A 17,012-nucleotide genomic window follows, 5' to 3' on the forward strand; every position below is an offset into this window, starting at 1 on the left:
GAGCCTGTATAGAGTTAAACCACCTGATTTATATGGAATTAGTTTTTTATTCTTTGCCTTTGCATAAACATTTTGCAGTGTCAGGGTTTTGGGTGAATAGAGCTTCAATGCAAAATAAATCTTGATATGATGATATCATTTTGTTTAACTTAGCTCAATGTAAAACAACATCTTTATCATTAAAGAAACATCTTTATCATTTTTGAATCCATTCAGCTGATCTCCTGGTCTGGTAGGAGCACTTTTAGCTTAGCTTAGCATACATCATTGAATCAGATTAGACCCTTAGCATCTTGTGTCAATACTTTTCAAATTTGAAGTTTTACACAAGTCTTTGTACACACACACACACATGCACAAACTACAAATAGTTGTGATTAGTTTCCAAATATAGAAATAGATTATTCGATGCACTGCAATGCAGATGGTTCAGTCATAGATCATAACCGCTTATACATATACATATATTATACACATGACATAATTCATCTCATCTGATAAAGTGTGTTGTGGTAGCATAACTACAAGCACGAGTAATTTAAAATGCTCCAACTATTTCAACAGAGCACAATTCACTGCTTGTGAGTTTACTGGACAGTTTTTAATTGCACGTGGGTTTAATATATGCAACTGCCTCTAGCTTATTTGCTATAAATGACATGATAACCGAAACCGAACACTCACATACACTCAAATAAACCTGATTTACATTGAAAATAAAAGGAGCAGCTTTAACAATCTGCCAAGCATCTTCATTTTTGTTCCACAGATGAAAGAAAGCCACTCAAGAGTAAAAAAAAAAAACATGAGGAAGAGTAAACAATGACAAAACAAAGCTTTTATGACTGTAATCGAGTTAAACGGATATGTGAGCACCACACAAATTGGATTACTGTATATCCGTAAGTTGAATGTTAATGCTCAAGCATTCAAACGCATTACTGAGAGCATAATGAAACCTACTTCTTTTTTCTTTTTTTCTTGGTCACATTTTAAACAAAGGTCAAAGTCTGGAACATCCCCTTCAATCATGATGCTCCGCAAGCAATACAAAGCCAGAGGAGCCGTTGTTACCCATAATCCAAGAGTTCTTATCTGATTTTGAATGCGTAAAGAGGATTTAGGACGTGGCAACTAAATGTTAGCCTATGCTGATTAGGTCTCTCTGGAAAGTGTTATGTAACTACACTAGCGCAGTGTAGAGGAGGCTGCGTTTGCTCTGTAAATGACAGATGGACCGGTGGGGTCCTCAACTATAGGGACATTGTGTTGTTGAAAGTCAGTTTGGTGTCATGATTATGCACTTTTGACTTCTGATACATTCACAACCGCAGAGCACACAAGCAAATTGGAAAATAATGCCTGACGTTTTTCTGTCTTGATAAAAGTAATGGCTTTGAAAATTACAGCACTGTCCAACTTCAACAATCAAAGCTTCAGTAGAACAAGGAAGAAGATCCTTGCTCTGAGAAAGTTTGGCTTTTTTTTAGAACAAAACACAATTCGCACGGATGAAAGGTGAGTAATGAACGCTAGATGCACCAGCTGCTTCTCTGATAATAGTGAAAAGTCATGTCGACTTCTGGCTGAGACTTTATTGGGAACAGACCACATTCGCCTGTTCATGTACTGTACATGTAAAATGTGCACAGTCATGTGTTTGTTTTCATGGCAAACGAGAAAAGGTAGAGCACTCTTACATTTTCAGTTTTGCATAAAAATAGCAAATCACGTTTGACATATAGTCACCGGCCACTTTATTAGGTACACCTGTCCAACTGCTCATTTACGCAAATTTCTAATCAGCCAATAACATGGCAGCAATTCGCATTTAGGCATGTAGACATGGTCAAGAAGATCTGTTGCAATTCAAACTGAGCATCAGGATGCAGAAGAGAGGTGATTTAAGAAGAAAGAACTGGAATTTAAGAACAAATTTAAGAACAGGAAACTGAGGCTACAATTCGCACAGGCTCACCAAAATTGTACAATACAAGACTGGAAAACCGTTGCCTGGTCTGATGACTTTCAATTTCTGCTGTAACATTTTGTTGGTAGGGTCAGAATTTACACCCAGAAAGCATCAATCCATCCTGCCTTGTATCAACGTTTAGACTGGTGGTGGTGGTGGTGTAATGGTGTGAAGGATTTTTTCTTGGCACACTTTGGGCCCATCAGTACTAATAGAGCATTGTATCAACGCCACCTGACTGACTGTGTCCATCCCTTTATAACCACAGTGTACCCATCTTCTGATGGCTACTTTCAGCAGGATAATGCGCCATGTCATAAAGTGCGAATCATCTCACACTGGTTTCTTGAACATGACAATGAGTTCACTGTAATCAATTGGCCTCCACAGTCAACAGATCTCAATCCAATAGAGCAGCTTTGGCATGCAGTGAAACCGCATACTGTAATAATGTTCCAGATAATAAAGTAAAAATATTTAGGAAGAAAACGTTGAAAATACATGTCATGCGTTCATGCAATGCATAGCTTTGCTATTTAAATAATAATGTAACACAATAACTTTAACAGCATAAAAACACTCAAATCCTAAAAATGTAAAGATAAACACTTTTAGTGACCTCAAAACTGAATAATTTATAATAAATGTACCCAGAGTGTTTTTGTTTTAAAATGCCACCAAATATCATTTGTTATTATTATCTCATAATTTAACACATTAGACTTAACAATACAAAAAATGAAATAAAAAAAAACATAAAAAAATAACTGCAATAATTTTTGCATATTTTCAAATGCTAATAAAATACAATTAAATAAAATGTTAACAAAGTTTAACTTTGGTTTTTTAATCATAAAATGGTTTAGAATGTTCAACCCATTATTTATTAAATATGAATATGTCAATAAACTACACTAGTAGTGATAACTTTAGTATTCATTCTTTTTCCTTCGGCTTAGTCCTTTTATTCATCAAGGGTTGCCACAGCGGAATTAAATGCCATCTTATCCATCATATGTTTTACACAGTGGAGGCACTTCCAGCCATAAACCAGTACTGGGAATAACTTTAGTACGTCTAGAGAAATTTGGTTAACATTTTCATTTTACAATATTTAGCAGTACAGTAATAAAACAATAAAAATAAAATACAAATCAACTATAGCACTGCAAAAACTTTAAAGGAAAAAAAAACGAAAGGAAAGGAAAAACTCAGATGGAATTCAAATAAATTCAAGCCTATAATAGACACACCAAATCTAAATCCATTCATTCTTCATCATTACGAGTCTTCCTCTATATCTGAGATGGCGACAAATATACTGAGCTGGCATTAACTGAGCCTGAACCCTTCTTTTAAATCAAAACAAGTTTATTTAAATCAGCCTGTGAGTGCCAGCTCCAGTGTGGCGGAGATTTGTGGCATATTTTAGTCCCGTAATTCTGTTTGAAACGAGGGCATAAATACAAGGCGTGAGGTGCATTAGCTGCACATGTGAAAATGACATTTCTAGCATGAACACTCCATCAGGTCCTGAACTTCAGTTTAAGTGAGCTTCACAATTCTGCGTCAGTCACTGAAACCTACAGGGCACAGCTGTTACTCTGCAATAACTAAGATACACTGGCAATGCGCTCTCTCTGAGATATATGAGACTATAAATAAATCACAAATTATGAACCAAGTAAACACTGAGCGAGTCTTAGGACCTTACTAGGCATTTTCTGTTTACTTTGAAACATTAAGGTAGTTTTGGAGTGATTACGAAATACAATGTGATTTTATAAATAAAGTCACTGAAATAAAAGATTAAGGAGATTAAAGATATTATAATAATAATCATAATTTCTAAATTATTCAGTTCAATGGTGTTATGTTGTTTATTGTAAACCATTGATTTTATAGTTTTGTAGTAGTAGTTTTAAAAAACATATTTAATCAAAAGAGTATACATTTATTATTGTATTTATCATATCAGTTTATTATCAAATTATTACTAATCTAAAGGCTATGTCAGCATGTTAATAATTAATAGGATAACAGGCTCCTGTGTATTTTTTAGTAATATCACTTTTATAACAAAGAATAAGTCTTTTTCCTGGTCTTTAAAGTTAAATATCTCAACATAAACAAAGGAGGCAAAATATTAACTTTTAATGGAAATTTCAGACGGCATTTAGAGGATTTTGCAACTGAACTCTTCATATATATATAAATATAAATAAATATATATATATACATATACACAACAGTTCTGTCTGGTTCTTGAATCTGATTGGCTGATAGCCGTGATACATTTAAGTAACATCAGCACCCGTACAGCCTCTTTACCCTTTGTGTATTACTCCGCCCACATACAACCAGCAAAAAGCAGACACCACAGATCTAAAGTTTAGAAGATGCTTGCTCAGCTGTTTAACTGTCAGCTTATGATTTGAATCCAACCCGAAAGAAAATAGTTCCTTATACAAAAGGGTTATTCTCCATGTTTGATTTTGTTTTTATATACACAACTATGCCGTCAAACTGTTGTATAAATGCAATATCCCACTCGTAGCAGTGCAATATGGTTGTATATCGGCACTGGTGGGGGCACTAAGGAGCATTAACGCACACCTCCCACCAGAACCGATATACAGCCATATCGCACTGCTACTCGTGTGATATTGCTCATATATATATATATATATATATATATATATATATATATATATATATATATATATATATATATATATATATATATATATATATATATATATGGCTGGTCTGCTATGGCCAAACCTTTGGCCACTCGTGCCAATGCCAAGCGTTTAAATGGTGCGAGCAGTGAAAATATTGGGCTGTGGACAATGTGACACATGTATTGTTCTCTGATGAGTTCACCTTTTATGTGTTTCCACATACAAAGAGAGATACAGTGTGGAGAAGCTCCTACCACCTATAGACATTTGCATGCCCAGAGTATGGGGGTAAATCAGTAATGGTTTGGGCTGCAATATCATGCCATTCCCTAGACCCAATACTATGATTACAATGCTAGATGGGCAAGGACTACCGAACCATTCTGTAGAACCACAGGGATAAACATTGTATCATGAAGGCGATGCCGTGTATCAAAACGATAATGCACAATACACACAGCAAGACAAAACAGTAATAAAAAAGAGTGGTCTGATAAACATGAAAGTGAAGTTGAACATCTCACATGGCCTGCATGGTCACCAGAACTGAATAATATTAAACCACTTCGGGGTATTTTGGAGGAGCAAGCAAACATTATCGTCCACCAGCATCACATAGGGACCTGGCCACTATTCTGCAAGAAGAATGGCTCAAAATCCCTCTGACCACAGTGTACAGAAGGAATTGTATCTGTCATTGCCAAGATGAATTGACGCACTATTGGCACACACACACACACACACACACACACACACACACACACACACACACACACACACACACACACACACACACACACACGCACGCACACACACACACACACACACACACAGAGAGAGAGAGAGATGTGTGTGTGTGTGTGTGTGTGTGTGTTTTTAACTATATAAGTTTACATATATACTACAGACTAAAAACAAATGCTTTATAATAATGATAATGAAATCATACATCAAAATGCCATTGAAGACTTGCAGGAAATATATCAAAAGTCAATTATACGGCAATATAAATTATACAAAGACACATTTACTGTGGAGTACCTGAAGCAATGCATCTGGTAGGAATACAGTCCACCATAACTTCAAATGCTGTATTTACAGCCACTACTGTACAAGTTATTTACAATTCTGATTATAATGAAATACGAAGACACATGCTCCTCCCCAGTGTGCTTTAGCTCCTGGAGGAAAAAATCTTGCAGATGTGGACAGATGGTTTAATGTATGATGCATGAGCATACAGAACATAACATCACACTAACACTACTGTACATAAAACTGCACTTCTGTCATGTCCAGCATGATTTATTAATGCAGTCGACCAACAACTAAACTGTATTTAATCTACTGTTTAGATGATAACTATATTCCAGTATAAACAAGAGGGTCCTTATGAAGATTAATTGCTCTCATTTGGATGAATGCATCTTGCTTCGCTTTAACCAGTTCTTCTCAGTTTGTCCCGTGAAGGACTTCCTATATCTTTTGTCCTCTTACAAATCCCCTAGCCGAATGGAAATTCTGTACCCACTCCTAAGGCTACTGTTGCATTAGCCGACTGCCTATTTATAGGTGTATAGTGTCAAGGTGCAACAATCCCAAATGATTCTCTCTCCTCTGTGAATGTTACCTCTGTAAGTCAAGACCACAACATTAGACTGAGCTGCATGTGTGCGTGTTTGTGAACCTGCTTGTGTGCAAACTGACCATTGCATTTATAATTCATGGTGAATGTTTGAAGAGAGCTGATTCGGGAGTGAGTTTTCAGTTGGTCTACCACAGTTTTTCCTATATGCGTCTCTCCATTCCATCAGTTTATCAGAATATGTGGTATATTGGACTTATGTAACTATATTTTCAGTAGGGGTGTACAGTGTACAGGCCTAACAGTTTTACTGTTTTTCTTTTTACAGTTATCTTATTGCATGTAGACTTTCACATACACATTAGATTAAATCAAAAACACACAGTTTACATACACAGAGTACAGCAACAATGTCTTACTGCCTATGATTTGTGGGGATCATAAGAAAGAGTAGGTGGCTTTTCACCATTAAAGGCTCGCTGTTTACACAACTACACAGTGGACACACATCAGTATTAAGAGACCAGGTCAAAGGAAATTTTGCATAATAGGTCCCCTTTAAATTAAGGTAGTAATTTATAAATACAATAAATAAAAATCTGTACAGTCATTTATTTAATTCATTTGACTAAAAAGTGCTTTCTAACAGGCTTCATCTCAGTATTTTTTGTTAAATGGCATGCTCAATCATGTCATCTCTCATTATTTATTCAACAATTATGGTATTATTTTTAATGACAAACATTGCACACCCTAAGTAGTAGCCCCTTAGTCATGTGTCAATCATATTGCTTCCATTTTTAACCTGTGTTCCCTGTGAAGGTAATGTGGTAAATGATTGTTCGGTGTTGTAATGTTTGGACACATTAGTGGAGATTCCTCTGAGGAGATGTAATGAGATCTCTGCATGTGTGCGGACAGTGTCGCAGTGCTGGGAACAGGATTTGAGCACGTAATGGTCCTTTGCTGGCCAGGGAAAGTGCACATCATTTCTTAACAGAGCATTTTTATTCTCTCTTACTCTTTCTTTTTGTCTATTTGTTCTGTAGATTAAAGTATTTTGGTTTTAAAGGACTTAGCGATTGTCCAACCATTTGAAGTCAAGGAGAGTTAGCAATGTCTCCTTCTTTTACTAATAGCAAATGGAAGTGTGAGCATAATTGACATTTTTATTAAGTACATCACTTTTTTATCAGTCTTGGAAAAAGATAAATATAAAATAAGCACAAATGGAGATTTATTTATTATTTTTGGGGTCATTTTATTTGAACAGCAACAGTTTTGTAGGTCTGAAAATACACAATTTCTGAAAAAAAAAAAAAAAAACGAGTAAATAATTAAAGGTGTACCATGCACATAGATACTGCATAGGTATTCAGTATATTACAATCAAAACAAAAATGGTGGACTACATAACAGATGTATAGTGTTTATTTTCAAAGTGACATTGCTAAAGTTGACTTGGCATATAGCTTTTTAGTATTTTTTTTTTACAGATCGTTTTGAAAATATTGTCATCTGACTCAAAATCATACTCAATATTTTCTCAAAAGCTTTTAGTTTCAATACATCATTATGTAAAAATATCCTAAAGATATCCTTAAATCAGAAGTAAAAATAGCTGTTAAAAGGTTAAAAGGTTTAACTTGTAAACATTAACTTTAAAACTAAATAAAAAAACATTAACAAATTAATTTTAATGTGTAGTTGCAAGCACAGAAGGCTTTATTTTATTGATTTAACCACATTTTTTTTAAAGCGCATGTTGCAGCGCATCCATTTTGACTTGGGTTGTGCTTATTCTCTCAAAGAGTTATGCTACCCAGACTCATTCTAAAAATGTACCAATATATACACTTCTGGAGAGTGCCAAATACATCACAGGAGCTACATTTTTGTAGTTTTTGTTTTCGCAAATCTACCAGAGGCTGCTGTGTACACTTTTGAGATCGGGAATTTCTCTTACGAGGGCCATTTGCGCCTGCTGTTCTGGCGTAAATCCACCAGATCGACTGACTGACTGACTGATTGACTGACCTGCCGTTGAGTGACTGCAAGACTGATCGACTGGTCGAGTGACTCACCCTCCTCATTCCTTAAACTCAACTAATGGTGATTTTATAAGCACAGATTGACCTGCCCACCCACTTCCCTAATCCCAACTGACAGTCTTAAAATGCAGTCCTGAAAAAGAAAAGCCCTCGTCTGATTTTTACCACAGTTTTAGATTTTCCCACATTATCTAAGTTATTTCCCACATTACCTAGTTACATAAGTCCAATATACCACATATTCTGATAAACTGACTTGCCTTCTGTCTTAGTCTTTCCGGAACATTTCTTTTCATGTTTTGGGCATAATGTGAATAAAACCAGTCACATCTTCCATTCCCTTTGAGAGCAAATTGCAGTTGTGCCATGTCGAGTCTTTGTAAGTGGGAAAAACTGAACGCTTCACAAGCGAGGAAACAGATATGCAAGTAGAAAATGTCTTTGCCATAGCTGAAGATAGCTAGGTGGACTAATTTTGATACTTGCAATAACTCTCCATTATGATGTAGCATTTCATATATATAAGAAAACATAAATAATTTTACATTGTAATTCTGTAGTTTTTTATTTTTAAAAATGTTTGTGTGCTGCTGCGTATCCTTGTGTGTGTAATAAGCAACATGTATGCGTGTTTATGTACCCACCTATAGAGACATATCATTTATACACAAGCATTCAGTTGGCTCAAAATAGTAGTGGATCAAACAATGTGCCTTTTCACACCTCCTCTACATACCAATAGGCTTATAGGTGAACAAATGGGCACAAGTGCGTTTGGTATTTAAACTACATGGCACAGGACGTGAAAATGATACCTGAGCCAGACTGTAATTAGTAAAAAAAAAAACACTTGCATAGCACATGGCAACATATTGCAGGCTTGAAATACAACAACTGAATTAAATAAATAAAAAAAAGAAGACAGCAAACAACAGAAATATCAAATAAATAAGTAAATCTGATGTAAATTAATCTTTATCTTTAAAATGAATCACAATTTTGCAATGCTTTCCACCATCTCTTCATCTTTAAATTAGTTTCCCTGCACCATGCACAAATTTTGAAATGAGGGTATTTCCTGTGAATATAAAGAGGCTTCCCTCATTCAAACTGCATGAAGCTCTAAGGCAAAGATCTATGAGCAAGCTGTTGTTCGTACATTTGGGAGCGCACACGCACACCCCATACACTCCAAGCATATAATTTCCTCCCTTTGTGCCTTTGCATGCTGTTTAGAAAGCCGTAACGGAGCACTGACAAACACAAATGACTCTCCCTCACTTGCCTGTGAGGTAAAAATCAAGGCATTACCACAGTGTTCCCCGACCACAGTGAGTGTCTGAGCTCTTATAATCCACACCCAGAGCAGGAAACAGCCGATGCCTTCTATATTACCACAATCTTCCTGCACTTTCCATCATGAGCCTGTATCATAAATTAAGTGGGTGGAGGGAGGCTGAAATTGAATCAGCCATGATTCCCATATAGGTGGAGGAAATGTCCAGCAAAACAGATGACACTGCATTTGTGCTAAAACCAACACATACTGCAGGACGTCCAAAACACTTGTGCTAACATCTATATTTGGTTTGTTTTGTCTCATGTGAATGTGCATTTTTGTCATACTTTACCAGGGTGTTTTTTTATGATATGCTATCTATCTCAGACATGAAATATAAACCTTTTTGGCACTGAGCTCCATGCTGGATACTTTCTTAAATGATCAGTGATTGAATTTCATCAATGTTCCCTTCAGCCAATGGTTGATGGAGATACACCCTCAGTTACAGGCAGACATTAGGAGCTACACAGGGACATACAACCATTGTTTGTCTAGGCATTGTGAGCAAGTACAATGAATGATTCAATGAATGTAATCGGATAGATGTAGCATTGTGTTAGTCATTTAAGAACAAACAAACAAACAAACAAACAAACAAACAAAAAACTTGCCCTTTACCCTTTATTGCATATACAAAATAGCCCTGTGGAATATGGTTATAAAAAAAAAAAAAAAAAAAATATATATATATATATATATATATATATATATATATATATATATATATATATATATATATATATATATATATATATATATATATATATAAATATATATATGATGTCACAAAATACATTGTTCACTTTTTATATGAGCACAATATCACATCACACGCCATTAGATAGATACAGACAGAAACGTGAGAGAGAGTTACAGTCTTTAAAGTACTTGGTTTTAATTTTGCATTTAATTAGCTTCTTTTTTTTTTAACTGGATTATATTTTATCAATATTTGACATAATATTAATATGAAATTCTAAATAAAGTGGGAAATATGATCACAATTGGATGAGGACATTTCTAAGTATAAACTATGGCTGTCCAATTAATTGAAATGGAATCGTAATCACGATTTGAAACTTGTGATCAGCTAATCGCAAAAGGCTGTGATATGATATACAGTATATATGTATTTAGTATATAGTACTCAATTTCCCCTGCCTAGAGCAAATGCATGCCTGCCGTCTGTGTGTGATAGTCTTACTAGACAATTGAGTGAGCACCCTAACGTTCTGTCCAATTAGAAGTGCGCAATCGAACTATACAGAACGTGCACAATAAAAACAAACAAACAGGAAAGTGCAGTCAAGTAGGATGATCACATTTGCCACTTCAGAAGTATTTTAGACAAATATCAAAGTAATATGGGTAGGCATGGGCTGGTATAAGTTTCTGACGGTATGATAACCTTGCATAAAAATATTACTTTTTCACTGTATCACGGTATTGTGTTTACAGCTGTAAAATAATTTCTTTTTAAATATCTTAGTTAAACACCAACTTTTTTTGCCTATTTAACACATTATATTACTTTTATTATATTTTAAGAAACATTTCTAATATTTTGGAACAGTAAACATGTTAGACTACATAAAAAAAATAAACCATTGACTTCTAATACTGTATCTTCATTGCTTCAAAAACACAGATTTCCCTACAACATTTAAAAAACACTTAAAAAAAACTCTACATATACATATAAATGGTATAGCAAAACATTTTTTGCGGTTTTAATACCTTGATTTTTCCAAATCGCTGGATACCTTGAAAACAATTATCGCCCCCATGCCTAAATATGGGAATATTTTGGTTTCAAAGACAGACACTGAACAAAAACAGGTAATTTGTAAGAGTTGCCAAAGAATTGTTGCCACAGCATGAGGAAATACAGCAACCAGCACCCAAAAAAGCACCACAGGCTTTGAGGTGATATAAGGAGTGTCTTGCTAAAACGTCAACTGAAAGTATTGCCAGTGAGTTGTTTCAGCCATGTTATTTTGCTAAGTGTTCTGTAGTTTTATAATCATTATTGTTTTGTTTGTATAATAAGCTACACACTATTTCCTGAATTTAAATTCAACTTGTTTACAGAAAGGAAAGGTCATTTTATTTGTGTTTACTGCTTGCTCTAACGAAAAAACTGTGGTTCATATCTGAATATTTAAAAACAAATTTGAATAAATGTTTAAGAACGTTAATATCTTTTTATTCCTTTTTTAACTAACACTCACAGCATTTTAGCAGTAAGAAGCTAAAATACAGATTACTGGGCTGAAGCTAGACTACATAATTAAATTGCAAATCAAATCAAAACCCAATATCTGTCATAAAAATCATTAGATGTTATCGCCATATCGCACAGCCTTAGTATATACTTTAAAAACTTAAAAGAAATAGTCCTGTACATGTGACCAGTATATATAAAGTATTAATTGATTGAAATGACATTAATGCTACAATATCTTGATATATGTCATTATCAGGATATGAGATGGCTTATATCATGATATGAGATTTATGTCAAGTATCCCAGCCCTAATAAAAACAATAACATGACAATTTCTGCATGATATGTTTGGGGGTTTAAAATGTGACACACATGATCAGTCTGACTCAACAGGCAGATTTGCTTTTGCACTCATTGCATGTAACAGCTAACTGCCAACCAGTGCCAACTGTCTGCGATCCGAAATGGAAAAACAAGCCCTTCTATCACTGACCAAATCCTTTGCAGCATCAACACATATCACATTTTTTTGCTTCCATTCTGATTTTGCCTTGCATTCTTGTCAAAACTTAAATTGGCATTGTACCCAATTTGCCAAACAATATGTTTGCGCAGCATTTTTTTTTCAGTAGGCATAAACAAAATCAATTAAAATCTGTCTGTTGCCACCAGAGCATTTTGATTTCCAGACATCTATTCCAAAACTTAATGAGACCTTACAATCTGTTGTTTTTGTTACACCTTATGGCAAACATTATAATAAATCTAATAGATTTGTTCATAAGATAAATCTTTATTTGTGTTTTATACTAAAAATGGAGGGCCACACGAAATCTGCAGATTTCCACTGATTTTTAGCCCATCATTGAGTCTATTTATTAACTTGTGTAAATGTGTGTAAACTTAAATTTATTCTGTTTTTAAATTAATTTCAATATCATTATTGACTTATGTGATGATGTTTATATGATTTATTTACACTACAAAACAGTTTGTAAAGTAATATTTTCTGTCTTTTTAGTATATCTATTAAATGAGAGACTTGCTTTGTCTATCAAATAAGTTGATCTAATTGAATTTGCTTTGTAAAAATTAAATAAAAGCTAAAAGGTAATATTTTTATTTCATATATTAAGTTTTAGTTATGAAACTTCCAAAATCATTCCGCATAAATATGCAGAATTTTATTTATTTATTTATTTTTTTACAAAATTCTGCGCAGAATTAACAAAAAATTGCCTAAAGATTCTGTCTGGCCTCGGTCATTATATATTTGACATTTACATTAATATCTCCAATAATTAAGATAACATAAATATGTTAATTGCCATGCATTTGGGGATTGTATTTCTTTGTCATGAAGACATAATATTTGTCTAGCTAATTTGCAAGATACTAGTATTTAGCTTCAAGTGCAATTTAAAGGTTTAACTAGTTTAATTTGGTTAACTAGGCAGGTCGGGTTATTTAGTCGTTGGACTATAGTTGGTTCTGTAGCTAATCAAAAATAATAATGATAGTAATCATAATTTTAAGGGGCCTAATAATATTGACGATAAAAAGTTATAGAAAACTGCTTTTTTTTTTGTTAGCCAAGCAAAAAGTAATAGTACTTTCTCCACAGGAAAGAATATAGTAGAAAATACCATGAAAAATCCCCATGATCTGTTAATCATCTCTGTAGAAATATTCTAAAAAATAATTTACACTTTACTAAATATTTTAACTTTGATTATTGTTTTGTTGTCGTTTTTAAAATGTGACATATTTAACATTCTTTTTTTTTCAATTCTAAAAATATTGATAAAAATATTACAGCTATATATTGACTGTCCAACCCAGGGGGGCCTACATTTTTTGTATAAAGAGCCAAAAAAATCATTAAGAGTCGTGGGCCGTAGGTAAATATACTGTACCAATCTATTTTACATTAAAGTTGCCATGGGTAATTTCCTAATTTATTAGAAAAAATTACTTTAAATCATATTAACTGATGCAGTATAACATTTAAAATCAAAACGTATCGCAATAAAAACATGAACAATCACAGTGGAGTTCAATGCTGAATACACTAGTCAAGCAGAAACTGCCTTTGCCTTGATTTGTCCTGTCCGTCAGGTGAAAGCATGTACATTTAAACTAAATCTGATTAATTTACACCACTTAATTGAAACAATTTATTTCAACTAGCTTTTAACAATAAACACAAAGGTTACATTTGATTTGAAATGACAACCTCTAACCCAGGGGTGTCCAAACTCAGACCTGGAGGGCCAGTGTCTATTTTAGTGCATATTTTAGTTCCAACCCCAATCAAACACACCTGAACCAGCTAATCAAGCGCTTTGTAGATAGACTACAAAATTCAAGGGAGGTGTGTTAAAGGAAGTTGGAGCTAAACTATGCAGGACACCGGCCATCCAGGACAGAGTTTGGACACCCCTGCTCTAAACCATCCCTATTATTCTTCCCAGATGGGATTGTGGGCCTAATCACCACAACTACCATGGGCCAACTTAGGCCCGCTGGCCCTAGTTTGGACATGTCTGGTCTAACTCAACATTTGTTCATGCTATGTTAAAATAAAGAGAGGTCACGTTATCAGTATTTGAGGCAAAATATTATGAGAAAAAAAGTACATTTTCAAATAAAATATGTTTTTTGTACTTTATAAACCATCAAAGTCACTTTTAAACCAAGCCATTTTTCTGTTGGTCAAATTGGTAGGTTTGTGTACCTTATATGACAAAACCTACACAAAACTCCTAATTCCTATTGAAAAGGCTGGACTTCACCCAAGAAAATCTGAACAATGGTAAATGTGACCACATTTAGCTTAGCAACATGCTAATGTCAAAAAACTCAAACATCAAAATACCCCCCTTTGAGGAGCAGCCCATCAAAAGTGCTTCAAATCTCTCATTTATGAGCTTTCATTCTTAGATTCCTGATATTATTTGTGAACGAAGTACCTACAAAGTTTTAGAATAAAACAAAACAGAATTTATTCTTAATAGAGTACTTTCCTTTGTAGTACAGCCAAAGTAGACTACTCCAAATCTATTATTTATGACAGTTAGGACACCAAGCAAGAAACCACTAGGTTTTGGAATAGACTCCCCCTCTGTAACAACCTAATGTACTACCAAAACAGAACGCACAACTGAGGTCGAACTGATCTGACTGTATGAGTATTGGGACGCTTGGCCTTACCTTAGCAGCAACCGAAGAACTTGGCTTCTCCAAAAGCTCCCAAAGTTTTTTCCTCTTTTCTGGGCAGCAGGTGTTATCAAATTCCCCTTCTCCCTCCCTCTCTCTCAGAGTCTCTGCCTCTCTCCTCAATTCCTCATTCATCTGCTCTTTCTTCTGATGGTAACGAGCCTGGCAACACGACTCCAGGTAGATCTCATCAATGCCCCAGTAATCAAGCTCCTGCCCGAAAGACAGAGCGCACATTTCTTCCATCATATGGAGCTTTCCAGTTCGATAAAAATTCAAGATGGACGTGAACGCCCCGGGGTGTCTGTCAAAGAAGTATTCGTTCTCATTCAGGCAGTAGTCGTCGCAGACCTCCATTAGAGAGTCATGGGTGTTACAATCTCTCAGCTTGCCCAGTCTGGTTCTGGGAAGTCGGTCTAATGTCCGCCATAGGACCTCATGGTTGAGGCCTCCGACATTAATTCGGACCCTCCTGGAACGGGCTTTGGTCCGGATGATCTCGATTGGCTCGGGTGGAAGTGAAGACACAGATCTGCCTCCAGGTTTTGGGACCCCCAATCCAGCCTTCTCTGCCATTGCGTGCAAGGAGACAAGCGGCTCTTGCTAGGAAGAGGTGTGAAGATAAAAACCAACCAGAAAACAACTGGATAAAGATGACTATGTTGGGTCCTCTTTAGACAAGTCCCTCCATGACTGCAAAAAGAAAGACACAAAAAAAGGGATCTGTTCAGAACACCTGTTGTGTAAAGTTCAACATTATTTAGGCAGCTTATTCCTGTGTGATTCATTAGGGATATGTCAGATTGTGCTGTAAGTGTTTTGCAAAGTACATTAGGAAGCATGGCTAAATGTCAAGCATTAGATACGATTTACATATCACCAGCCAAGCGTGCCCTGTATGTAAAGAAGAAACTTAATCTCCTTTACTTCCCAAAGCCTAGACTGAGGGACTCATAGCACATCTTTTAATGTTTAAACTAAAGAGAATTAGTAATTACACAAGCATTACTGTATCTTGTTGCCACATTCAATATTTATCACCAGTTTTCTATCATATCAAGGTTACATTGGGGAGTCTAATGTAAAGTGATGTTATAAAATATGACATTATTTAGATCACAGGACATGCTGTTCTCCTTTTACTTTCTTAAATAATAATAATAATAATAATAATAATTATTATTATTATTATTATTATTATTATTATTATTATTATTATTATTATTAATTCATTTTCTTTTCGGTTTTGTCCCTAATAATAATAATAATAATAATAATAATAATAATAATAATAGTAATACATATGCATTATACACTATACTATTCAGCAACTCCACAATCTCATTATTTTTGCACAAACTGAACTGATTTATTTACACTTAATGATATTAACAACAACAATAGTGTTATTTATTCCTGATTCCTTAAGCTGACATTTATATTTAAAGTCAAACTGAAAATTAGCTATCAATTATCGTCATATTATTATATTATCAAATAAAAAAATTATTTTAAGGTTAATGACCATTTTCATTCAGAACTGAATGTGAATGTCCTTGAAAAAAAAGAGAACATTGCGAAGATGCAACAGTTTGAGTTATCCACAGTCTTTTTTGTAAATCAATAATCATCCGTAATTTTTTATTCATATTTTCTTTAAGTCGTCAGCATATCAATGCAATAAAGTACATACATCCCCGAAATATCTACGCGTTCAACTTGCCTGTCCATCTGTACAACAGTTTCTCGCATTTAGAGCTGTCAAACGCGTCAGTGTCTATCAATCCCGCTCTATGCAGTCTTTGATTGCTTTCAACTTTGTAGCCTCGTTATTAAAAACAACTTGTTTTTTTAAAAAGCAAATCTCCTTTCACTTCTCATCTGCTCCCCACTCAAACAAGTGACATCCATGCATCGCGAATTGCATAAATG

The 17,012-nt window shown here is 34.7% G+C and overlaps 2 protein-coding genes across 7 annotated transcripts in view; one reads left to right on the forward strand and one right to left on the reverse strand.

The window, feature by feature from the left end:
- Positions 1-17,012, forward strand: part of trpa1b (transient receptor potential cation channel, subfamily A, member 1b) — a 365,395-nt gene that overhangs the window by 201,454 nt on the left and 146,929 nt on the right. The window lies entirely within an intron of this gene.
- Positions 1-17,012, reverse strand: part of kcnb2b (potassium voltage-gated channel subfamily B member 2b) — a 209,710-nt gene that overhangs the window by 192,361 nt on the left and 337 nt on the right. Inside the window, exon 2 of the mRNA XM_690167.8 lies at positions 15,075-15,773. Within this exon, the coding sequence (XP_695259.4) occupies positions 15,075-15,656 (582 nt within the window). The 5' untranslated portion in view covers positions 15,657-15,773. The remainder of the gene's footprint in view (positions 1-15,074; positions 15,774-17,012) is intronic.

The sequence above is a fragment of the Danio rerio genome, chromosome 24 (genome assembly GCF_049306965.1).
Source record: "Danio rerio strain Tuebingen ecotype United States chromosome 24, GRCz12tu, whole genome shotgun sequence".
In the NCBI taxonomy this organism is placed as follows: Eukaryota; Metazoa; Chordata; class Actinopteri; order Cypriniformes; family Danionidae; genus Danio; species Danio rerio.